The following is a 26669-nucleotide window of genomic DNA, read 5'->3' as shown; positions in this document are numbered from 1 at the left end:
GCGAGATGCTTTGTTTTCTGTGACAGAAACTAGGGAAAACAAACGTAGAGGATGGGAAGACGTCGCTACCGTCTTATGGTGAATTCAGTGAAGGAAATGAAACAATTGGTTGTTCAGAGGCTAAAAGTGTGTTCTGGAATAAGATTGAAAGAAGATTTTTTAAAAGATAACACGGTTGAAAGTTTAATGTAAGGGGAAGGATGATGTGGGAGTAGATGTTCAACTTTTAAAAGCAAGAAGAGTAGAAGAAATGGTATTGATGGCGACAGAAAGAAAGAATAACAGGCAAATAAATAAAACGTATAGTACGAATTTTAGTTTTAATCGATAATGGATTTTTCAGCAGAGAATGGGTTAGGAATAATATCTTCAACAATGCAGGCCTTTTCCTTGAAAAAACTCCTTGGGAATCGTCCTTCAGAGGGCCGTGTGTTCTCTGAATGGGGAAAAATGGAAATGAGTAGAGAGTGCGTTCATTCATTCAGTAGTACGTATTGAGCACTTACTATGTGCAGAGCACTGTACTAAGCCCTTGGAATGTACAGTTCGGAGAGACAATCCCTGCCCAGTGACGGGCTCACAGTCTAAACGTTCACCGTAATGTCGGAAACTTGGCTTAAAAAAATTGTCATTCACTCATTCATTGATTCAATCGTATTCAGTGAGCGCTCACTGTGCGCAGAGCACTATAAAAGAAGATACTTTTACGTCAATTTGGTTGTAATTGAAGTTCCTCTAGCACGTATGTATTTATAACCTCCCTCGGCACTCAGTGTAGAGATGTGTAATCATCTGTACGGTCGGATCACTTTGCTCACCCTATTGGTATATACATTTTTGTCCGCTACCTGCATTAGATTTTCAAGTCATACTTCTGTTGTACTTTTCCAAAGGCTTAGTACAGTGCACTGCGCCTCCTGGGCTCTCAACAAATGCCTTTACTATATAGCACGTCGGTTAATGCGATTTTGCAAATTGTTTCAAAATGTTCACTGTATTCCCATCTCTTCCACCTGGAACTCATTTCTTAACCAGAGTAGGAAGGATGTGTCATGTCTATTTAGGCATTTTTCAAATTGAATTTTTGATTTATTCCATTTCGCTAGGAGTCGTCGAACTGGAGCCAGCCCGTAACCCAGGGCAAATTAGCACTGATGGTCTCTTAGTTTGACTGAAAGTGAACTCAGAGCCGCGGGGGATACTGTGAGGCAGGGGATATACCCTCAGACTTTTGAACTTTTGAATTATTCAAATAAAGGAAATAACATTTTCTAGCAAAGATAACTCCTCCTCCCCTCCCCACCGAATCCTTCTGTGGTAAATTAAAGATAAAGTTTGTATAGCCTAGTTAAATTTCTTGTGACCAACCCCCGTTCAGCATCCTCCTCCAGGAATTTAATTGTTTAAAATTGCTTTAAAAATAGCCGTATTCATTCAGTCGTATTTAGAGAAGCAGCGTTGCTCAGTGGAAAGAGCCCGGGCTTGGGTGTCAGAGGTCAGGGGTTCGAATCCACTTGTCAGCTGTGTGACTGTGGGCAAGTCACTTCACTTCTCTGGGCCTCAGTGACCTCATCTATAAAATGGGGATTAACTGTGAGCCTCACGTGGGACAACCTGATGACCCTGTATCTCCCCCAGCACTTAGAACGGTGCTCTGCGCCTAGTAAGCGCCTAACAAATACCAACATTGAAGCGGCGCGGCTCAGTGGAAAGAGCCCAGGCTTGGGAGTCAGCGGTCATGGCTGCCATTCGTCAGCTGTGTGACTGTGGGCAAGTCACTTCACGTCTCTGGGCCTCAGTGACCCCATGTGGAAAATGGGGAGTCACGCTGCTTCCTGCTCTCCCGCCTGCAAAACCATACTGAAGGGACATCTCCTCCAAGAGGCCTCATTTCCTCTTTTCTCAATCCCTTCTGCATTGCCCTGGTGTGTGCTCTCTCTATTCACTCTTCCCTCGGCCTCAGAGAACTTACATACGTATCAGAAGGTTTTTTTTATGTTTATTCATGTCTGTCTCCCTCTCCAGACTCTGAGCTCGTTGAGGGCAGGGAACGTGTCTACCGAATCTGTTCTACTCTACTCTCCCAAGTGCTTAGGTCAGTGCTGTGCACCCAGTAAGCACTTAATAAATAAGATTGCTCGAAAAATGCCTTTAATTATATTTTCAAAGTGCGTCAATTACAGGTCACGGAGAAGTCACCAGAGATAGGCCAGTTGCCCTGTCTCATATCCACGGTCTGGGAAGTGCAGTCACAGAAGGCCACATCAGCACAGATTGTGTTCATCGCTACCGGCGTCGGTGGGCCCGTTGCCTAGCGAAAAGTCCTCGCGATTCTAAATATTAGGAGGCTCTCGGTTCACCTCTCTTTGTGCCTTTTCAATTCCTTGGAATATAAAATGGGATAATGAGCCTTGCAAGCTCCCATCTGGGGACGTGGATAAGTTGGATGCCTTAAATATAGTTTCTTCCCCGTTTTGTTTTCCATTTACGACTCGTTAATATCAAGTTTAAATCAATTTTCAGCAGTTCTGAATTAACAGTGATTGCTTTCATTTTCAGTGAACTTGTGTAGAATTGAATTCGTCTAACGATTTAATATGTTTTTCACAGAAATGTGACCTGGAATAATTTAGCTATCCCAGACACCCACTGTTCGAGAGAACTGGAAGAAGGTTATCAATGCCCACCAGGATTTAAGTGCATGGACCTTGAAGATCTGGGACTTAGCAGGCAAGAGCTGGGCTACAGTGGCTTTAATGAGATAGGTCTGTCTTACTGGTAAACACATTTTCAGTATCCATTTAAAATGCTTATAAAATGGGTGGACTAGACATGTGAATGATAACGTGTCAAATCCAAGCGCGAGAATACTTTCTGAAAAAAGCCAAAGAGCTCATAGGAGAGAAGAGTGTGTGTCTGTAGCCAAAATGTTTATATTTGTTTTACGATGGCTAGGTAGTTAATACTGATCAGAGTAGGAACAGAAGTTCAGTTTGAATCGTTCTGAAAATCTGTATTTATGACCTTTGTGTCGCACGAGCAACGTTCTGCGTACGGTGATGCTCGGTAAATATCATTGGCTGATTGATCTGTTCTATTTAAGAGGCATCCTACACTTGCGCAGTATTTTATTTTGAAAAATTAGTTGATGCCCCATAGGTAAAGCTCTCTTTATATTCTTGCTAATATTTCTTGATGATTGATTATAATTTTCAGAGAGATTAATTTCAATTTAAATGGAAAAAGAATTTAAATTATTATTTAAATTGTGTGGTTTAGTGGGAAAAGCCCGGGTTTGGGAGTCAGAGGTCGTGGCTTCTAATCCTGCCCTGCCACTTGTCAGCTGGGTCATCTCACTTCTCCGTGCCTCAGTTACCTCATCTGTAAAATGGGGATTACGACTGTGAGCTCCACGTGGAACAACCTGATAACCTTGTATCTATCGCAGTGCTTAGAGCAGTGCTTGGCCCATAGTGAGCGTATGTGTATTTATTTGTACAAATACCAATATTATTATTATTGGCACTCAGAATTTTTTTCCCAAATTGGGGCTTCTTTAAAATTTGCCATTCTGTTCTGATGATAACTTTATTTCTTAATCATGTATTTTGTACCCAAAGAGAATAAGGACACGAATAGTTTAGAGTAATTCAATTAGCATGGCTGAAAATGAAATGATCAAAAAGACAACAGGGCACTCGCAGAAAAATATGTACTAGACAGATGCAGTTGTGTCTTCAGAAAAGAGAAGCATTGTATTGTCTTTGTCATTGGTAATATTATCAAGAAGAAGAATATCTCATTTCAGGTAATTTATGCTTTCTGCTCTGTCATTTAAAACCAACAATTGCATTATGTGAAAAACATCCAAGGCCAGAATATATGATTATATTGATATTCAAGCGCGATGCTATGTAACCATTAAATATTATACTTAGCCTGCCTTATTTCCTGTTGGTTCCCGCAATGTGTCATTCCCCTTAGTGATCAAAGATCTTAGCAGTTTAACAGTCGCTACACAATTAGTGATGCTTCATTAGCTGCAGTTCAGTACAAATTGTACTCATTTGACTCGATTGTTTCTAGTCCAAATTGAAAAACCGATCTCGAGTTTCAAACTAGTTTTATTTGAGCGTTTGCATCTTGGTGATCCCTCTCAGATGGTTGAGTTTGGATTTATTTGTAGCGAGTGATGGATCGCCGCAGCAGCTTATCTGGTCGATGTGAAACCTTTGGAGATAGAACTCGGGGTGCGGTGTCCTCTAGAGTTTTAGGGTGAGGTGCTATTAGAGAAGCGGCGTGGCTCAGCGGAAAGAGCCCGAGCTTGGGAGTCAGAGGTCACGGGTTCGAATCCCTGCTCGGCCACTTGTCAGCTGCGTGACTGTGGACCCTTCACTTCTCGGTGTCTCAGTTACCTCATCTGGAAAATGGGGATTAACTGTGAGCCTCACGTGGAACCACCTGATGACCCTGTATCTACCCCAGCGCTTAGAACAGTGGTCTGTCCATAGTAAGCGCTTAACAAATAGCAACATTTTTATTGTTATTATTCCGACAGTCCCATCAGTCATCACCTTGCTTTCTGGTAGTTTGGCATTAATAGCTACAGTAGCCAGGGAAGGGGGAGTCGCGTGGTAGCCACTGTAATATCACCAGTAATATCACCTATAAAAGTGACTGGACTGGACTGTGGAAGATGCAAAAGGTTCTGGAAATCCCTCCCAGGAGAAAGCTCACTGACCGTATCCTCATTTCTATTTCCTTGTAAAAACACGACAGGGGCCAAGTTGGTGAGTTGGGATAACGGTTTTCAATTGGAGTACCTGTCTGACATGCTAAGCTGATGTACACCGGGCTGCGTTTATTTTTTTTTTCAATGGTATTGAAGTGCTTCCTGTGTGCCAGGGATTATTCAAGTGCCGGGACAGATACAAACTAATCAGCTGGGACCCAGTCCGTGTCCCATGTGGGGCTCACAGTCTTAATCCCCGTTTTCAGATGAGGGAACTGAGGTGTAGAGAAGTGAAATGACTTGTCCAAGGTCGCAGAGCTCGGATTAGAACCCGGGTCCTTCTGACTCCCAGGCCTGTGCTCTCTCCAGTCAGCAGTGCCGCTTCTCGGTTCCCTGAGGGTCTGTTACTGAAGAGTGTCCCTGGGCTGGATCATTCGTTGACAGGTCTTTTGGGGAAAGAGAGGATTATTTTAGAGAAATTGCAGTACCTTTCTGAGGCATAGTGTTATTAATATTATAGCTGTTATTATTATTACACAAAATGTCCTGCAACTCTTCAAGGAAGGTATAATTTGAAGACAATTCCTGCCCACAAGGATCACACAATCTGGCAGGGGAAGACGAGCATGGAAATAACAGATAGGAAAGACAACATCCGAACTAAAACTGTCTCTCTCTCTCTCTCTCTTTCTCTCTCCCCATTTCACTTCCTCACTCTACCTCATTCCTCACTCCCGCTCCCTTAACTCCAGTACAGTTGTAAAGTAGCGGAAAAATCCCAACATTGTAAAGATTTGTAAATGTCACGCATCCCCTCTTCCTGCTGGAGACCACACTTGGGTATAGGGGATATTTGTTTAATAGTACTTGCTCCCTCTCCGCTACAAGGTGCGTGCCCGAAAGATTTTCTTCAGACGTCACCATGTTGTAACCAGAACTTTTCTTAGCTTAAAACACACATCGTTAGAAGATTAAGGTATTTATTAAGCCCTTATTATGTGTCAAGCACTGTTCTAAGTCCTGGAGTTAATCAGTTAATCAGGATGGACAAAGTCTTTTTCCTTGGAATAGGCAAGTAGGAAGGATTGGCAAAGTAACACAAAGTAAACAAAGTAACACTTGATAATCACATCATTTCTACGTCAGCCAGGCAACTACCTTTATTAAGTTCCCACCGTTTCCCACGTAGCAATCAATAAATAAATATAACCGATTGATTCATTCAATAGTATTTATTGAGCGCTTCCTATGTGCAGAGCACTGTACTAAGCACTTGGAATGTACAGTTCGGCAACAGATAGAGACAGTCCCTGCCTGATGACAAGCTCACAGTCTAATGGACTGATATATATCCAAACACGGAAATTCCCCCTGAAGTTTTCTGCTTGCCAAAATAACCTCTCCATGTTCTTGTCCATGTTTTATTTGACTAGTACTTAGTCATTAGATTTTTATTGGATGCATTTTGGGTTTTTTTTTTCCAAATGTACCTATATTCATAGGAGGTTTGATAGTTATATGCTTTGGTAATGGTTAAATCAATATGCAAGTGGAAATTGTAGCTGAAGAAAAATTGGGAATTTTATGTCAACTGAGGGCCAGCTCAAGTAATGTGCAAAGGTGATTTTTAAGATTTCGTGAAACTAAAGATAGCTTTTTGCTAAAGATCATGGAATTAAATCGTGCTCTTGGAAGCGCGGACATCTATTCGAGCATGAGGTTGCATTTGCAGTGTAATTAAGTGCATAATTGTGCATCTAAATTTGGCTAGTGTATTTTTATGTGTAAATAATCGTGATTTATTAAAGAACACTACATCATTTCTTCCCTCCTAATCAAATTATGGATCATGGAATGCCTTCAATTTTTAATCCATGTTGAGAATTAATGAGCCTGAGGGGTTTTTCTCCCCTTAGGGCTGGGAAACCTGCTGTCTCTGAGAGGGGAGGGAAGATGAGCTTTGGTACCCTTCCTGAATTGCTCTTCACTAGCTCTGAATGGGAGAGAGACAAACTTCATGAAGAGAGAATTTCCCGTGTACAGACTTTACATATAAAGTGGTCGGATGTCCTGGACTTTGCCCCTCCGATTCCCCACCCCTGATTCCCCCTCAGCCACATATTTGGGGATCCTTTGCCCCACAAGAAAGGCCTTCAGTGGCAGATAGTTCTGTCTTTATCTCTCTCTCCCGTATTCTTTTGTTCTCTACTTCAGCCTGCATTCGTCAAAAGAATTATCCCACTTCTAGTCCCCTGGGAACAAGGGAATTATTTGTCTTATTTAAGGAAGAATGTAAAATATTTCGGAGTGGATATAGGCAAAACATTTCTTAAAAGTAATCACAGAAATCAAGGGAAGTTCAAAGGAAGCTTCTAGCAAAGAATTGCGATAAAGCCATCTGGGGGCTCCAAGTAAATTTCTCAGTTCTGGGATTAAGCATTATCAACTACGTAGCGTCTTCAAATGAGGATAGAAATGCCTTCTCCTAAAATTATTCTCTTTGAAGGACAATTTGATCTTTGGAACAAATTGACAAACTATTATTGAGGATATGTAATAGATTGCAGCGGGCTACCTCCAGTCCGCTACGAGGTCCAGTTGTTTGAGGCAGTGTTCACCTTGTCTTTAAGCGTGGCTCAGTGGAAAGAGCCTGGGCTTGGGAGTCAGGGGTCATGGGTTCGAATCCCGGCTCCGCCGCTTGTCAGCTGGGTGACTGTGGGCAAGTCACTTCTCTTCTCTGTGCCTCGGTTACCTCATCTGTCAAATAGGGATGAAGACTGGGAGCCTCACGTGGAACAACCTGATGACCCTGTATCTACCCCGGCGCTTAGAACAGTGCTCTGCACATAGTTAGCGCTTAACAAATACCAGCATTATTATTATTTGGAGGAGTAGGTAGACGTGGCCTGAATATTTCAATGGCAAAAATGATCTGGGCAGCAGAAGGAAGTAGGAACTGGGGTGGGGAGAGAGGGAAGTAAGTAGGGAGGTCAGCGAGGAGGCTCCACCATTTGAATGAATGAACGAGGTCGATAGAGTAGAGCGGGATATGATAAATCCTTGGATAGCAGATTGGATGGAGAGGGAAGGGCTGGATGGAGAGGGAAGGGCAGGCTTTAGAGGTGTCGTGAAGATAGAACTGACAAGATTTGGCAACAGAGTGAATATGTGGATTGAATGAGAAAGATGATGGCGCTTAAAAGTCTCGTGACATTTCCCCAGTCCTCCATATAGAGAGGATAAGCCCATTCAGACATTATTAGGAAAATTGTGGCATTGTCGAGATATTTACCAAATCACCGCCGGAGCTGAAAATAGAACCCCAGGATTTCTGAACATCCTCGTGAGCCAAAGAGACCGCTAAAATTGAAAAGCAATACAGTTCTTGTCTTAATTTTCTCATGGAAGGTTATCATTAATATCCCACGGAGAGACATTGATTAGATAGCGGATTGCCTAGATAAATGAGTGCTGTCACTTAGAAGAAATCCATTTTACATAGAAACATGAAAAACAGCAGAGAGAGAAAACTGGTAATTTAAATGTCATGATCTTTGAAAAAAGATAGGAAATATTTTACAACCAGCTGTACTGCGTTAAAAAAAAAAAAGAAACACCTTGTATCTGTATGGGTTTCAACTGTGGGTTAATTGAACATTGAAGTGAAAAACAAGGTATTTCTTTACTTTTGAATAAACACTTGATAAAATAGGACGTTGGAACAAAACTGAATTAGAATAGACACAGCCCATTTGCTCCTCATAATCCCTTGAGAAAAATCAAGGAAACTAACATGCAATAGGAGATGCGATAAAGCTATTTTTTCTAAAGAAAACAAAAATAAACCAAAGAATCTGTGGCTCTCTACATTGACCAACGTAAAATGCAGTGAAATTTAAGGGAGACCTGTTAAATGTGGAGTCTGAAAAAGTTTACGCTTTTACATACTTGAGAAGCAGCCGTGGCCTAGTAGAAAGGGCGTGGACGTGGCCTTCCGACTGGTTCTAATCCTGGCTCTGCCATTTGTCTGCTGTGTGACCTTGGGTAAGTCACTTCGCTTCTCAATGCCTCAGTTACCTCATCTGTAAAATGGGGAGTAATAATAATTGATAATTGTGGTATTTTTAAGTGCTTGTTTTATCCCAGCCACTGTACTGAGCACTGGGGTGGATGCAAGCAAGTGGGGTTCGATACGGTCCCCGTCCCACAAGTCGTAGTTCCCGAGTCCCATACAGTCTTAGTCCCAATTTTACAGATGAGAGAACTGAAGCATGGAAAAGTGAAGTGAATTGCCCAGGTCACACAGCAGACAAGTGGAGGAGTCGGGATTAGCACCCAGGTCCCGCTGACTCCCGGGCCCATGCCCTACCCACTAGGCTACGCTGCTTCTTAAGACTGTGAACCCCGTACGGGACACGGACTTCGTCCCACCTGATTAAATACCATTGATTGATCGATCAGGTTTATCTACCCCACCGTTTAGTGCCGTCCCTGGCCTAACAAATGTCATCATTATCATCATTTAAAAAATGTGCTTGTAATGGGCTCAACTTTGCCCTTCATGTGCCGTCCTAGGCTCAGAAAGGAAGCCGTAAATGCTATTCTCCCATCCAGCAATGTAGCAGAGAAAACTAGGCTTCTCCCCAAGAGGAGTCAGAAGTTGTCTCTTCAGTCGAACAGCTTTTGCCTGTGAGAAATGGAATCTGCTAAGCGCTCCTCTGCTTAGGGCGGAGGGTGTTCATCACCCTAGCTAACTGGTGCATAAAACATTCTAATAAGCCTTTTAGACTTCCTGCTTTCCCGATGTTAGACCGTGAGCGCCATGTGGGACAGGGATTACAAAAACACTCTGGGCATGTCACTCCCCTGCTCAGAAATCTCCAGTGGTTGCCTATCAACCTTCGCGTGAAGCAAAAACTCCTCACTCTTGGCTTCAAGGCTCTCCATCACGTTGCCCCCTTCTACCTCACCTCCCTTCTCTCCTTCTCCAGGCCAGCCCGCACACTCCACTCCTCTGCCATTAACCTCCTTTCTGTGCCCCGTTCTTGCCTGTCCCGCCGTTGACCCCCGGCCCTCGTCCCGCCTCTGTCCTGGAATGCCCTCCCTCCCTTCATCTGCCAAACTAGCTCTCTTCCCCCCTTCAAAACCTTCCTGAGATCTCACCTCTTCCAAGAGGCCTTCCCAGACTGAGCCCCCCTTTTCCCCTCCCCATCTCCCCGACTCCCTCCCTCTGCCCTTCCCCCTTCCCCTCCCCACAGCACTTGTGTCTATTTGTATGTATTTATTGCTCCATTTTATTAATGATGTGCATATATCTATAATTCTGTTTATCTATTTTGATGGTATCGATGCGTGTCTACTTGTTTTGTTGTCTGTCTCCCCCTTCTAGACTGTGAGCCCATCGTTGGGTAGGGATTGTCTCTATCTGTTGCCAGATTGTACTTTTCAAGCGCTCCACACACACGGTAAGCGCTCAGTAAATACGATTGAACGAATGAATGAATTGGTGAAGATGATTCTGTGGTGACTCCAAATGGTTAACAAACCCAGATATCCAAATCGTCATTTCATAATGCGTGTCGGGTCAATTTAGCTCTGAAAACACATGACGTAGAATGGGAGTTAGCACCCACCTGTAATATGATTGTTTTTTAATTCCAAAAACAGTTACAAGGGAGGCTTTTTGGGGGTACAGTTGCTAAAATCCAACGTCAAGACTAATTCTTTTAAGTTTTACAGTGGAGTTATAAATAATTAATTCCACTTTGAAAAGCATCGAAAGGTTGCATTTACCTGCTGTGAACATTTCCACCAGCAGCTTGACTAATTGACGTCAACACTATCATTGTTTAGAATGGTATTTGTTAAGCGGTTCCAGTCTCTGTACTAAGAGCTGGGGCATATATGAGATAATAAGTGTGGCCACACCCCCCGTCCTACAGATAAGATATTGGAGAAACAGACAAGTTAAGTGACTTGTCCAAGGTCACACAGCAGACAAGTGGCTTAGGTCCACCAACTCCCGAGCCTGTGCTCTTTCCAACAGGACAAACTGCTTCTACAATTGATATGACCATAAAATCCCAACTAACATTATAGATCGTCCTAAATTGTCCTCTCCATGAATTCAGAAGTTTGTATCATACCCTTAAATATCCCTTTGAAAGGGTGAACTCCTTGTTGTATTGTACTTTCCAAAACACTAAATTCAGTGCTCTGCACACAGTAAGCGCTCAATAAATACGACTGCATGAACAGATGAATGCCGTATACTGGCAAGGGCCATGTACGTGTAAAGGCCATATTCTGTCTCGTAAATCCTTATTCCAGTGTTCCTTACAATGGGTGCTCAATAATGCTATTGACTGAATCCATCTGAACTGTGCAGTATTGTTCTGAAGAGGAATTAATCCCTGAATTCAGAACCATGTGCATCAGCACTACCTATGCTGCTAGAATATGCCGCTTTTATTGAAAAAATCGAAACCATCTGGCGTGATCTCCCTAAAAACTCCCCTGCTCCTCTTCAGTCCTTCCCTCCTCCAGCTCCTCTTCGTATTCTTCAACTCTTCCATCTTCCGAGCAGTATTTCACGAGGATTTCTCCTGCCTTCTCTCAAAATCCACCCCCTCCACCTACCCCTCTGAAATCATTCCATCTTACCTTGTCTAAGTGCTTGCTCCCTCTCTTCTTCCCTCCCCGACCACCCTCTTCAACCCTTCCCTCCCCAGTGGCTTCTTCCCCACTGCTTTCAAACATGCTCGTGTCTCCTCTAGTCTAAAAAAGAAGCCTCCTTTGACTTTGTCTCCCTCCAGTTATTGCCCCATCTCCCTCTCCTACTTGCCAATTCCAACGACCTCTGCTCCATACTAATCCTCCTCAACCTCTCAGCTGCTTTCGACCACCCCTTCTCCTAGAAACGTTAACCAACGTTGGCTTCATTGACTCATGTCTCCCCCAGGACGTAGAACAGTGCCTGGCACTAGTAAGTGCTTAAAAAAAAAACCACAATTTTATTATTATTATTGCTAATAATCTGAATTTAGGGTGACCCATCTTGGTACAGGGAGAGGAAGGGTGTAGCAAAACTCCAGGATTTTAATGTATCACTGCAGCGTTTTAAAAATCATTTACTTTGACATTAAACCAGGCAATCAGGTGAAACTAACGCAAATAGATGAGTACAGCTGTCATGTCCTGGCAGTCAAAATAAAATCTGCTGCTGGTCAGAGAATTGAACATAACGAAAATCTCCTGATAATGTTATAAATTATAGAGCCGTTTCCCAAACCGGTGGTCGGAGCAAAATGAACGAAGAGCCTGCAAGGAAGCTCCTCTTGCTTCCCTCATTTTCAACGGAGAAACTTTCTTTTACTGATTGCCTTTAGCAAAGAAAAATGGGTATTGATAATAATAATGATGATATTTGGTAAGTGCTTATTATGTGTAAAGTACTTTACTAAGTGCTGATGTAGATAAAAGAGAATCAGGTTGAACACTGTCCAAGCCTCTCATTGGACTCAGTCTAAGTAGGATGGAGACCAGGAATTAAATGCCCATTTTGCAAATGAGGAAACAGGCCCAGGAAAATGAAGTAATTTGCCCGTTTCTTTACCAAGAGTCGTAGAGAAAAGCAGTAAATCACAACGAGAAAAGCCGTGAACACTTTTTTGAGCTTGATAACGATCGGCCTCTGGACTGTAAACTTGTTATGGGCAGGGGATGTTTCTGCTAATTTAGTCGTACCATACTCTCCCGAGCGCTGAGTATGGTGCTCTGCACATAGTAAGTTCTCAGTAAAACCCTTGATTGATTGATTTATTAACCACCTCATATCAACAGCACCTACAGTTCCAAGTTTGCCTTAGGATGGGAATAGAGAGTGAAAAGATGGGAGACCAGAATCAATATGAGATGCCTCCTTATCATCAGTGGTATCTATTGAGCGCTTACTATGCGGAGAGTACTGAACTAGGAGTTTGGGAGAGTACAGCAGAGTTGGCAGACATGTTGAGAAGCAGTGAGGCTCAGTGGAAAGAGCCCGGGCTTGGGAGTCAGTGGTCATGGGTTCAAATCCCGGCCCTGCCACTCGTCACCTGTGTGACTGTGGGCAAGTCATTTCACTTCTCTGTGCCTTATCTGTAAAATGGGGATTAACTGTGAGCCTCACGTGGGACAACCTGATGACCCTGTATCTCCCCCAGCGCTTAGAACAGTGCTCTGCACATAGTAAGCGCTTAACAAATACCAACATTATCATTATTATTATGTTCCCTGCCCACAATGAGTTTACAGTCACCTGCCTGTAATCCTCCCAGTGCTGGGGCTAGAGGTGCTGAGATTTGACCTAAATGTTCTCCTCAGGGTTGACATTGAACCCCAAGAAGTTTCTGCCCAAATGTCTAGCCTGTGCTTATGATCTTGGAAATTACTTACACATTTTGGATCACGTTTTTTAATCCATCGCAACTAAAATTAGATTTTCATCTGTCCATCTGTCTCCCCCGATTAGACTGTAAGCCCGTCAGTGGGCAGGGATTGTCTCTATCTGTTGCCGAATTGTCCATTGAAGTGCTTAGTGCAGTGCTCTGCACATAGTAAGCGCTCAATAAATACTATTGAATAAAAATCCAGTGTGTTTTTAATGGTAGCTGTTGTCCTGGAATGTTGTGACTTAGCGACAGACCTTGAACGTATGCATATTATCAAATGTAAATTTGCCATAACGTAATACATGCTAGAGTAAATTTTTTTTGGGTGTCCATAATATGCATATTTGGAAAGGTATTATGGAATGTGAGACTGTGACAAAATATCCAGTTGGTAATATCTTTACTTAAACTTAAAAGTTTGTTTGGGGAATTTAAATGCTGATACAGGAACCAAGTGTTGAGTGGACGGGTTTTTTTCTGCTATAAATTGCTATTAGAACTTAATAGATAGTCAATATTTTATGAAGTAAATCCAGAAATAAGAATTTCAGTTGAAAGATCTACATCATTAGTGGAGGTACGATGGACCAAACTTGGTTAGAGCTTTATAGGCATGTGAATGACTAGAAAAAATAATTTTTTTCTTCCATTTCTTTGTGATGGCAGTGATATTATGAGTAGGTATTTTCATCTGTGCCTTTTTGTAGTGGGACTTAGGAAGAGAAATATCTTTATTTCCAGAGTTTTCCTTGTGATTATTGGTTTATTTTACTCTGAGGCCTGGCTGACCTCAAAATTAACAAATATTTTGTTCAAATAGAGCTGAGTTTTCTATGTCCAGCCCCAAATTAGCAGCAGCAATTACTGAGAGGCAGTGAAAGGTCAGCCAATTTAAGAACCCTCATTAGAACCTACTAATTATAGCACATTCTCTAAGAGTCAGATACTGGTCCAATACCAGGAAAAGTGCTTAATGGGAGAAACCTTTATCAGGATTTATGTGAAAATGAAATGCCTAGGAAACTTCCATGCCTATGGGTCTAAAGAGCAAAGAATTCAAAGCTTTATCTGCAAGCTGTTTAGTCTTCTCATCACCTGCTATGACCCGCTAGATGCATTTTCAAGTTTTCTATTTGGGGAATATCTGTTCTGACTTCTGAAATAATGGTATATTTTTGACATTACCAAGAGATAGCACAGGTAGCATTTAAGAATTATAGTAATGCAGGGTTAAAACACCTAGGTGAATAGAAGCAAAATGCATTCAGAAAAGCAAAGATATGATTTTACTGAATTACTGTTGTAGGGTTCTTGAATGTATAGTTTCTTGAACTATTGGGAATGCCGATTATTGATCGTCAGATCAACTCATGGTTCCCTAGGAAGGTAAAGGTTCAACAAGAGTAATCTCAAGACATTTTCATATGATCAGAGCAGTTGTTTCAGAGGTTTCTTATCGCGTTATGAGTTATTAATCCCTTGGAATTAAAGAAATGTAATTGTTTTCAAATGGCCTGAATGCATATCTAGTAAAATGCATGGTCATTTTTATTAATTCAAAAGAAACAATTCATTTTTTAAAAGCACGTTTGAAATGACCACTTTTCCTACAATTCCCACATCATTATTAAGTAGATTTCTAAGTGAATCATGCTAATTCTTTTCAGATATACAGTTCTTCTATCCATGTATTTTTCTCTGTAATTTAGATCTTATTGTGTGCATTTTAGATTTAATACAAATCGTTTTAATTCCTATAATTTTAGTGGCTTGATTCCAAAATAACTTGTAGATTTATTTGGAATGAGAGAAAAATATAAGATCATAAATCTATCTGCCTGCTACGGCAGGAGAATCTCCATCTCAAAAACACATCTACGTAAATCTGATCATGGAATCCAAGACACTGATTTATTTAACTACAAATGTTCTTGTTCTCAAAACATTGAGAACAGAAGCCTAATTCCTAAGCTCTGTAAACAGAAGTGATTTGGGCATTACTTAGTAATCTGATACAGTGAAACCCAGGTGTTCAGTTGCATTTTCAACACTTAAGATGGTCGCCTTAGAAAACACATAAATAAGCCTTAAAATGGATGTTTAGTAGATGAAATGGGGCAAATCGAACAAACCAAGAATGACACTATACTGAGTTACCATAAATGCATGGTTTGTCAGGCCCTCGGCAGGATTATCCACATTTGTATGAGTCACATCCAAGGATGGGGAATGGGGACAGTTAAGTGGATTGAGCCAAACTAGGGTGGCTGGGCGATACAGATTTTGGAAAGTCGCATCAATAGAAGACCAGTCAGTGTACGGATAGAACAACTCTGCCAACCCTATTTCAAGTCTTAACAGTGGATGGAGCGTGGGCTTGGGAGTCAGAAGGTCGTGGGTTCTAATCCCCGCTCCGACACTTCGTCTGCTGTGTGGCCTGGGGCGAGTCACTTAACATCTCTGGGCCTCGGTTACCTCATCTGTAAAATGGGGATTAAGACTGTGAGCCCCATGTGGGACAGGGACCGTGTCCAACCTAATTTGCCTGTATCCATCCCAGTGTTCAGTACGGTGCCTGGGACGCAGTCGTTCATTCAAACATATTTATTGAGCGCTTAGTATCCATGTGTTTTTCTCTGTCGACTGGATCTTATTGTGTTCATAATAAGAGCTTGGGAAGTACAATTCAGCAACAAACAGAGACAATCCCTGCCCACTACGGGCTCCCAGTCTAGAACACGGTAAGCACTTAACGAGTACCACAGGTTTTTACTCCCAAGAGGCAGTGGCTGGGCAAATGTGAATGTCACAGACTGTTGACGTATAAGAGTTTCTGAGAATATAAATCATCTCAGATAAATCAATAGAAGGGATTAGACAGCATCCTTCCTATCAAAGACAGTATAGTCAGTAGAGAAAGACAACACAGAGGTTGGAGATTTTAAGTTTTATTTACTCAGTGCAGGTGTCTCTTGCCAACCTGATCAACATAGGTGTCTCCTAGCATTTAGAACAGTGCTTGAGTCATGATAAGTGCTTAACAAGTACCATTTTAAAAACAAACATACACAAAAAAAAAAAAAACCAACCCTGGCACTGAGGTCCTGCAAGTCCCTTTGGCTGGCAAGGCTACAGGGTTAGGGGACAAATGGGATTAGCGATTCCATGTTTTGGGTTGCGAGTAAAGTTCAGGAAGGGTTGCAAGTTTTAAAAATGAACACTCTAAATCCACACTACACATGATAGATTTGAACAATAAAGAAACATACAGAAAGTCAAATAGTTTTGGTTACCTTAAAAACAGTTATTGGATAGAAGTACAACTTATTCTGTAGTATGAAGAGCTATTCCTTCACTAGGCAGGGCTTGTGAGGAAAATGGACAATAGCTGCTTCGTGGTGAATTGAAGCGTAGAGATTGTAAATAGGCAGGATAGAAGAGGCACTTCAAAGGCACAGTGGGCAAAATGTCAGTCTACAGGACCTGACCATGACCCTCTCTCCTCATATCAGGCAGATAATTGATCTGCCCCACTTCACAACCTTATGGAAGGCGCATCTTTTCCCTGAAGCCTTCCTTGACTGAACCCTCCTTTCCCTCTTCTGCTACTTTCTGTGTCACTCTTACTTGTTCCTTCATTCATACTCCCTCTTATCCTCGCAGGACATATGTAAAATTTATTCATTCGTTTATATTAATGTATTTATACTGTCTGCCTACCCCTCTAGACTGTGAGCTCACTGTGGACAGGAATATTTCTGTTGTTCATTCATTAAACGAATGAATGACCATTGGCAGTTGAGAGAACAGAAGACCAGTCAGCCTCGATTGTGCGTAACAAACACAAGTGGGCTGACTGTTTTAGAGCATAGACTTTAGGACAATTATGACATCCCCACCTCCCCTATCCCAAAGAGGGAGAAATTAAAACAGTATCAGACGCTTTAAGCAGCGGGTGGAACAATGGAGCAAGGGACAATCTTTATATTCATACAGCGTGAAAATAATAATACTAATGATAGCATCTGTTAAGCGCTTGCTATGTGCCACACACTGTTCTGAACGCTGGGGGAGATACAAGGTAATCAGGTCGTCCTACGAGGGGCTCACATTCTTAATCCCCATTTTACAATAACTGAGGCACAAAGAAGTTAAGTGACTTGCCCAAGTCACACAGCTGACAAGTGGGGGAGCTGGAATTAGAACCCATGACCTCTGACTCCCAAGCCCGGGCTCTTTCCACTGAGCCACGCTGCTTCTCAAGAAAAAGGATTGTCATTGACACAGTCATATTATTCAGTAGCACCCTGATTAAATCCAAGTCGATAATGTCAATTTTGAAACCCAAGAAAGCTTTTATTATATATAAAAGCTTTTATTATATATATATCACTGGAAAAATAACAGTAACTTCACTTAAAAGTCCCATGTTAAATGCATTAACTTTCCTTGACCCCATTGAAAATTGCTACTTATCTATAAAAATTCCTCTCATTTTTCACATAGTAGAAGGGGTGTCAACTTTTCATTTTGAGCCAAAGGACGGGGCTTTGGCAGAACAGAGGAGGAAGAAGCGGAGGGGTGGGAGGAAATGGGAGAGGGAGGAAGAGAAGAAAATAGCTCTGCTTCCAAAGAGAGGACTCTGGTTACATCTATGCCACGAAGATCGTGACTCACGCCCGGCTCCCGTCCTCACCAAGGGGATCCCGGCCCCGCTCGGCAAGGGGCAGATTGGAAGCCGAGTGAACCAGACAGCACTTACTGTGTGCGGAGCACTGAACTGAGTGCTTGGGAGAGGACAGTGTAACAGACACATTCCCTGCCCACAACGAACTTAAGATCTAGAGGGACCGGCTCATCAAGGGAGTGTGTAGATTAAGAAGAAAAATGGACCCGGAAAAGAACCTTGAGACCCCCCCCCGCCCACAGTTAGGGAGTGGGGGAAAGAGGAAGAACTGGCAAAAGAGGCGGAGGAGGATACAGCAGAAACAACAGAAGAAAACCAGGAGAGGACTGAAAATCAGTGAATCGATCGTTGCTATTTATTGAGCACTTTCTATTTGCAGAGCACTGTATTAAACATCTGGGAGAGTACAGTACGACTGAGTTGGCAGATATGTCCCCTGCCCGTAATGCGCTTACATTCTAGAGGGGGAGATAGACATTAATATATATAATTTGTAATATATACTTTAAAGATATGTACCTAAGAGCTGTGGTGGGTGAGTAAATATCAAGTGCCCTAAGGTCACACATCCAGGTTCACAGATGACCCGGAAGGGAGACAGAGGTGGGGAAAAATCAGCAAAGATCTCTTGGAGGAGATGTGACTTTAATAATGCTTTCAAGGTGGGGAGAGTGGTGGTCTGGTGTAACTGTAGTGTGTTCCAGGTTTGGGGGAGGATATGGGAACGGAGAGAGTGGTGAAATAGATGAGGCTCGAGGCACAGCGAGTAAGCTGGTGCTAGAGGAAGAGTGTTTCGGTGCTAAGCTGGACTTGGGTATTCAAGACAGCCAAGAGGTCGAGCAAGATTAGCATGGACTGCATTTGGTTGATTTGTGAGCACGTAGGTCATCGATAGCCTTAGAGAGGCGCGGTCTCAGTGGAGTTAAGAGGTGAGCTTCTTGTGGGCGGGGAATGCTGCCCAGTGTTGTGTACCCAGTAAGCGCTCAATAAATATGATTGAATGAACGAATGATTGTAGAGGGTCAAGGAGGAAGTTGGAGGAGATGTAGAGACAGCAGCTGTGTACCACCGAGTCAAGCAGTTTGAACAGGAGTGGAAGGAGAGGAAGCCTTCGCACTATTCCTCCAAGCATCCTGTTTCCATGATGCTGAAGAAATACAAAATTAGATTGACCATTGATCCGACCAGTCCTGCCATTCTCCTACCATTCTCCCTTTCCTATATTCTTGTTCCGACAGGGAGAAATGTGTCTGAGGGTGGACAGAGAAGAAAATCAATTCTCTTTCACCCCACTGCATCGATGTTGGATTAGAATAGACCCCAGCCAAAATTGTAGTTTATGTGCCATTTTAGATTTTCTGAGATGCCTCAAGAAGGGCACAAAGTCAATTTACCCAAATACCTATCGTTTCAGAGTTCTGAACTCTCAATTTCATGTGCAAAATAGTGACAGAAAAATATCAAAATCAAATCTGAAAAAGAACCTGCATTTACTTTATGATACTTGACTTTAGAATATGGAGAGCACTTATATTTTCTTTCCTTCTTTATGCAATTTAAGTAGTCGAGAAGGGTCAAGAACAACCACCTAAGAAGGTTCTATCCGTTAAAAAGTCTTGTGTAGCTCACAGGTTGCCACATGTACGAACACGTCTCTCTCTGTTTTTTTAATATGCTTGATTTTCCTACAGCTTAGGCCTTCACAGGGGTTAATTGGCCATGTGTCCTCTCTGGTCAGTGGCAGAAGGGAAAAGGGAAATTGTACCAGTCGGGGAGCCGTGAGATTTTCTGGTCCATTTGAAGTAAGGACTCTGGAAAGCTACAGGAATTAGGAAATGGCTAGGATCGGGAGGGGATTTCACTGTCGGGTTCTATCCATTCCGAAATTGTTGAAAGATCAAAATGTAGATCCTTATTCATCCCAGCTCTTTTCCGTTCCCTCATCTGTAAAATGGCGATAGAAATAGCTCGTCTACTGCCGCCTTAGACTGTGAGCCCCAAGTGGGCCAAGAATAATCCTATTTGATTATCTTGCGAGGAGCAAGCTGGTCCAGGGGATAGAGCACAGGCCTGCAAGTCAGAAGGGCCTGGGTTCTAATTCCGGCCCTGCCACTTCTCTGCTCTGTGATCTTGGCCAAATCGCTTCACTTTCTGTGCCTCAGTTACCTCATCTGTAAAATGGGATGCTAAGACTGTGAGTGCCATGTGGGATCTGATTAACTTGTATTAATCCCCATGCTTAGCACAGTGGGTGATACAGAGTAAACAAATCAGAACTTAAATATTATTATGATCATTATCACTATCATTACCCTAACACAATGTTTGACACATTATTGTCTAATAAATGTCATCATTGCTATTATCATCATCATAATTATGTAACTGCCACTTATCTGAATATTTAAATATCGAGAGATCTACAAGATACAGCTTTGTCTCAGTGAGGCTACTCAGTGTGCTCTGCTTTGGCTTGATGAATGGGAGAGGATTTAACAAGTGAAAAGGGGATAAATAGGTACGTAGATACCTATAAATTATATATTATAAATTATTTCTTCATATTAATGTCTGTCTCCCCCTCCCAACTGTAAACTTATTGTGGGACGGGGATGTGACTTCCAACTCTGTTGAATTGAATTCTTCCAAGGCCTCAGTACAGTGCTCTGCACAGAGTAAACACTAAATAAATACCAATGATGAGTGATGATGCTCACTGATGATATTTGCTATCGTGTATTTTGTGCTTAAATTTTGCTTTTTACGCTGCCTGAACAGAAGCATGAGACTATGTGTAATTTCCTTTTACACCCAGTTGAGGCGGCCATGATTGCTAAGTATCATGTACTAGACTGTAAGCTCATTGTGGGCAGGGAATGTGTTTGTTTCTTGGCATATTGTACTCGCCCAAGCACTCAGAAGGGTGCTCTCTACAAAGTAAGCTCTCAGCAAATACGATTGAATGGATGAATGAATGTGTGTGATTGCTTGGAGCCTAAGAGGAGAAGCTTAGAAAATAACCCTGCAGAGTTCTAGTCAGTAAAGACCTCCTTGTACCTGCCTTGCTTCCTCATTTCCCCACCTGTACCATTAAAAACACCTTCAAAAGAGGGGAAACCATTAAGTATACTGCACTCTGTTTCTAGAGTAATTGCATTCTCGCCTCTGCTATTCTTTTCTTCTTGCCTGGGGAGTACAATTCGTAAAGATGCATCAAAATTCCCTGCCTCAGAAAAATGGGATTTAGGCCGCTAATGATTATTCATGATTGGCACGTTTACTGAACGGACTCCTATTTTCTCTATTGTGGCCCTTTACGTTTTCCTCTTCTATTTCTCTCTGGCAAGTCAGTCAACTCAATAAACAGGGATGCAGCCAGGGAATTTCAATTGGCCGTTTAGTGTAAGGCAGGTGGATTTTTCACTTAGCTTTCAATGCACTTTCAGGGTTGAAATGATGAAATCAGATGGTGTGATAAATTCGGATCATTTCACTTCTTCCATCCAACAACTGGAGAAAGAGAAGGGTGGGGAAGATTGGGTGAAAGAGAGGGAGAGGCACCCATCCCAATTTCATCACTTTTGAAAATGTGACTATCAGCCTTGAATATAAAGGAAGGCAATACTTTTTCCTTGAAGAAAAACTGGGAGAACTTTGTTGAATAAGCATTCCTTGGGGTGAAACATTTTCTAGTCTTAATCAGGTTGAATGAGATACTGGGAGTTACTTGGAAAAAAACAGGCAAGTAGTGTGGCCTAGTGGAAAGAGCCTGGGAGTCAGAGAACCTGGAGTCACTGGTCTGCTGTGTGACCTTGGTCAAGGCACTTCTGTGCGCCTCAGTGACATAATCTATAAAATGGAGTTTAAGACCGTGAGCCCTATGCGGGACATGGACTGTGTCCAACCTCGTTATCTTGTATCTATCCAGCACTTAATTCAGTGCCCGGTACGTAGCGTAGTAAGCACTTAACAAATTCCATAAAAAAAGTTAACAGAGTTGCTGTTGTAGTGCGAAAAATTAGTGGTATGATGAAATTATGGATGTAGGTAACAAGAAAAATTCATGAAGCATTTGCTGTCGCATAACGGTTTGGTGTTGAATAAAATTATATGGGTGATGGACCTGTAAAATAATTTGGTGGAAAAAGAAAATGTCTTTGATTGACAGATAATGAATGCAGCAATGTTCTCATTTATTTTTCCATGGAATTTCTGGAGTTTTACTTCTCTTTCTGGCATTGACATCCATCATTCTTACCCCAGATTTTAAGTTTAAAATGCTTCAAATATCTTAACACATTGCTGACAGAGAGCCAAATTACCTCTTTCTCCGGCACCAACCATTTTCTTGCTTTTTTCTGGCCTAGAAAAGCAAGGTGGAGGCTTTAGTAGACATTTCAGGTATGCCAGTTGACGTGGGTGAATTTTGGTTCTTGGAAATTCGGCTCTCTCTGTGGATTATTCTTCATCGGTATTTGAAAAGGCTTAATATTTTTGCAATAAGGATGAAACGTTATCAGAAAAGTTGATTTAATCAGGATTCCCTATCGTTATCCCCTCCGCGTTCTGGACTCTCCCAGAATTTATCAGCGTCCATTGCACCCTGAGGATTCCCCAGTTAGGAGCGGGGCCGTCCCTCCCAGGTAACTGGATCCGGGAATGAATTCCTCAGGCTATCCTAGAGAAGACCAAACTTCTCCAGCAGCTCAGAAATGTTGGAGGGGTGGGGATTGGTATCGATTAGACAGTGCGCCCGTCAAAGGGCAGGGACCGTCTCTATCTGTTACCAATTGGTACATTCCAAGCGCTCAGTACAGTGCTGTGCACATAGTAAGCGCTCAATAAATACTATTGAATGAATCCAGCAATCCAGTTAAACTGCTAGTCGACTCTAAGTGGGATGTGATGAGTATACATCACATGTATAGAGAAGCAGCATGGCTCAGTGGAAAGAGCACGGGCTTGGGAGTCAGAGGTCATGAGTTTGAATTCCGGCTCTGCCACCTGTCAGCTGTGTGGCTGTGGGCAAGTCACTTCACTTCTCTGTGCCTCAGTTACCTCATCTGGAAAATGGGGATTAACTGTGAGCCTCACGTGGGACACCCTGATTACCCTGTATCTACCCCAGCACTTAGAACAGTGCTCTGCACATAGTAAGCGCTGAACAAATACCAACATTATTATTATACGATCGCACATTCCGCCTGTTGGAAGATTCCACAAAAAACTTCTAAATTAGAAAGTTATGAGGGTTTTTTTTTTTAGAAAGTTGGTCACATCTGTCAAACCTAAATTATACACCCAGAGTATAAGTGTTAAGCAGCGTGGCTCAGTGGAAAGACCCCGGGCTTTGGAGTCAGAGGTCGTGAGTTCGAATCCCAGCTCTGCCACTTGTCAGCTGTGTGACTGTGGGCAAGTCACTTAACTTCTCTGTGCCTCAGTTACCTCATCTGTAAAATGGGGATTAAGATGTGAGCCTCATGTGGGACGACCTGATTCCCCTATGTCTACCCCAGCTCTTAGAACAGTGCTCTGCACATAGTAAGCACTTAACAAATACCAACGTTATTATTATTATTATTTCCTGTAAAGTCATATCCCTGAAGTAAGCATGAATGCATTAACCCTAATGTTAAAACAGCATGGAGAGTAGGACCAAGACTAGGAAATGGAAAGGAAGGCTCCCAAAGGACAGTAGGGAAACAGGATGTATCTATCAATCAATCACTCGTATTTATTGAGCATTTACTGGGTGTAGAGCACTGTACTAGCTGTTGGTCGAGTACAATACGACGGTCGGTAGACACATCCCCTTCCCACAGTGAGTTTACATTCTAAAGGGGATGAGTGACATAATCAAGATTAATTGTAAACTCTTAGTGGGTGTTGCTGTGGGGAAAATACAATTGTTAATTACCAAATTTCTAATTCATCTAGATCCTCCATAAATGTTAACCCACCCATGGGCCTAATAGAATGGACTTTTAGGTAAAGGGTTTGGGGAGCTAAAGTGATAAAATGCCTCTCGTAGATAAGCGTAAACTCTAGCAAAATAAGCAAAACTCTAGAGAGGGGATCGCGTTTTAGGATCTCATTGTTGGTGAACCAGCGTTTCCATTAGATAAATAAATAACTAAATGGTGGTATTTGTTAAGCGCCCACTATGTGCAAAGCACTGTTCTAAGCGCTGGGGATACAAGGTGACCAGATTGTCCCACGTGGGGCTCATGGTTTTTTAATCCCCATTTGACAGATGAGGTAACTGAGGCCCAGAGAACTCAAGTGACTTGTCCAAGGTCACACAGCTGACTAGCGGCGGAGCCGGGATTAGAACCCGTGACCTCTGACTCCCAAGCCCGCGCTCTTTCCACTGAGCCACGCTGCTTCTCTAGATGTGTGGCTCCCAGCCGAAACAGATAGAGAAGCAGGATGCACCTATTCACATAAGATAGACAGAGCAGAGTCACTTTGATCATCTGAGTTCTAATTATCCTTTTAATACCCTTCGCTTTTCTTCCCTCTTCCCCATGTGACTTGTTTCTCTGCCACTTCGCTGCTTATTAGCCACCGTGTAAAAAGTTGGTCAGGGACAGGGAAAAATACTGCAGTTGTTGAGAAAGAAATAAAATATTTTTTGTACAAATTATCCCTGTCAAACTTTGCCCTGAGTAATCAAGTTGATTGTAGTATATAATTTCCACAAATTATCTGTACGCCTAGTAGTACTAAAAATATAGGCAGTGTGACCCGAATAGTTAATTTTTCAAGGTAATTTATTCTTGCACTGTTATTTGTTAGAAAGGCTGTATTCTCCGTGAATAATCCTGAATCAGATGTATCCTTTTATGATTTAAGACATATGTGACATATCATTTAAGACATATCTTCAAAGCATTACTAAAGCCACCTCTCCTTCAAGAGGCATTCCTCAATTCACCTCTCTTCTCCCTGACTTACTCTCCCTTCTGCGTTGTCTGTGCACTTCAATCTGTGACCTTCGGACACTTGACATTCTCCCCATCCCAAACCCCACAGTACCTATGGACTTATCTTTAAATTCTTTATTATAAATTTCTTATTCATTCATATCAGTGCCTGTCTCCCTCTCTAAGCTCGTTACGGGCAGGGAGCGTGTCTTATTGTCCTCTCCCCGTCGCTTAGTACAGCTCTTGACATAGTAAACGCTAAATAAATACAATTGATGTGTTTAAAAAAAAAGCCTATTAACTACATCTCTATATAATCATCATCTGCTACGAAACACAAGATGGATTATTTTCTTATACTTTCTCCTTGGCTGTCCTTTACGCGACCAGTTATGTTTAAATCCTGCAAATTACTTTTTCCGGGTACTTTGGATTTCTAGCCAATCATTGTCTTTCATGTCTTTTTGTTATTCCATCCGTCAGTCTGTCCCCCCCAGATGCTGTCAGAGCAGTTATCAATATTGCTAATTTTCCTGGTAACAGATTGCTGCTAAACCTCAAGATGTTGGATTACCTGGTAACAGTAACTCTTTTCCCAACCCCTATAAACCCAATCTGGTTGAATTTAACCTTTTTTTTTTTAATCTTATCATGGATCTCAATCCTCACAGTGGAGTTCTAGGAAATACTTCTAATTTGTGATAGCAAAAGAAACTATTGAGAACGGTATTGGGCATTGCTATTAATAGGTGCGTCAGCACAGCGAAGGATGGTAATAATGGTAATTATGGTACTTGTTAAGCACTTACTATGTTCAAAGTGCTGGGGTAGATACAAGTCATTCAGGTTGGACTCCGTCCCTATCCCTCATGGGGTTCACACTCTTAACTGAGGTAATTGAGGTCCAGAGAAGTCAAGTGACTTGCCCAAGGTCACGCAACAGATGTGACAGAGTCAGAATTAGAATCCAGGTCCTTCTAACTCCCTGGCCTGTGCTCCGTCCGCTAAGCAACACGGCTCCAGAGATAGCCTCTAATGGGTGCAGCGTGAAAGAATTGTCATTAGATTTCAATCTGTCGAATCAGAACACATGAATACAATCTTCCCTTCAATAGCATACTCTTCCCAAAGGAAGATGTAATAGAGAGAAATGTAAATATAATGTAAAATAATCTAATGTAATCTAACGTAAAATAGAGAGAAAGAGGAAAAGGGCTAGAAAGACAGCAAAGACCAAGAGAGAAAGAAAGGAGAAAGGAGGGAAAGAAAAACAGGAGTTTCTAAAATAGAATTAAAAGTGAAAAAACTGGGAAAATGGTAGACTTTCTTTAGTTTAACAAATGGACAGAGATTGTTTATGATAACGTGGAAGTCCATAATAAGATAAATTATTTGAAGCATCCATTGCTTTTTACAAAGCCAAACACTGTTCCTGGCTAACCTTTGGCTCCCTTTAATGAAGTGCATTTCAAGGTACCCAAATGGGGTGTATCTTGCTAATCTAAAAGCTCTGTTTATAGTCGAAAAGCCTTCAGGGAAAGGTTCATTGTACTGCTGTTACCAGTTAAAATTTAGCATTACAATCCGACCTCCTCCCGTGATTGGTTTCCCTCAAGCAGGATCTGATTGTTGGGCAGATCTGCCTGGTGAAGCGGTGATTTTTCCTGCATCCACCGTCTTCCAGACTAGACAGAATCTGCAGCTTGGAGAGTGGTTGATAATTGCAGCTCTGAGTGTTTGCTCCAGTAATTTTTTCTTTCTCCTAGAGGTACAGCTTGCTCTTTCTGATCGCATTCCTCCTCCCAACCCTTTTTCATGGTATTTGTTGTATACTTACTCTGTGTCAAGTACTGGACTAGATACTTATCAGGGCACACATAGATACATGGGGT

The 26669-nt window shown here is 42.1% G+C and overlaps 1 protein-coding gene across 5 annotated transcripts in view; it reads left to right on the top strand.

Annotated features, from left to right (window-relative positions):
- The window catches only part of NALCN (sodium leak channel, non-selective), a 209976-nt gene that overhangs the window by 39794 nt on the left and 143513 nt on the right, over positions 1-26669 (top strand). For all 5 annotated transcript variants that reach the window (XM_029073990.1, XM_029073988.1, XM_029073989.1 and 2 more), the window contains one exon: positions 2611-2765. In XM_029073990.1, the coding sequence (XP_028929823.1) occupies positions 2611-2765 (155 nt within the window). The remainder of the gene's footprint in view (positions 1-2610; positions 2766-26669) is intronic.

Source organism: Ornithorhynchus anatinus, chromosome 10 (genome assembly GCF_004115215.2).
Source record: "Ornithorhynchus anatinus isolate Pmale09 chromosome 10, mOrnAna1.pri.v4, whole genome shotgun sequence".
NCBI lineage: Eukaryota > Metazoa > Chordata > Mammalia > Monotremata > Ornithorhynchidae > Ornithorhynchus > Ornithorhynchus anatinus.
This window is presented reverse-complemented; position numbering and strand designations above follow the sequence as displayed.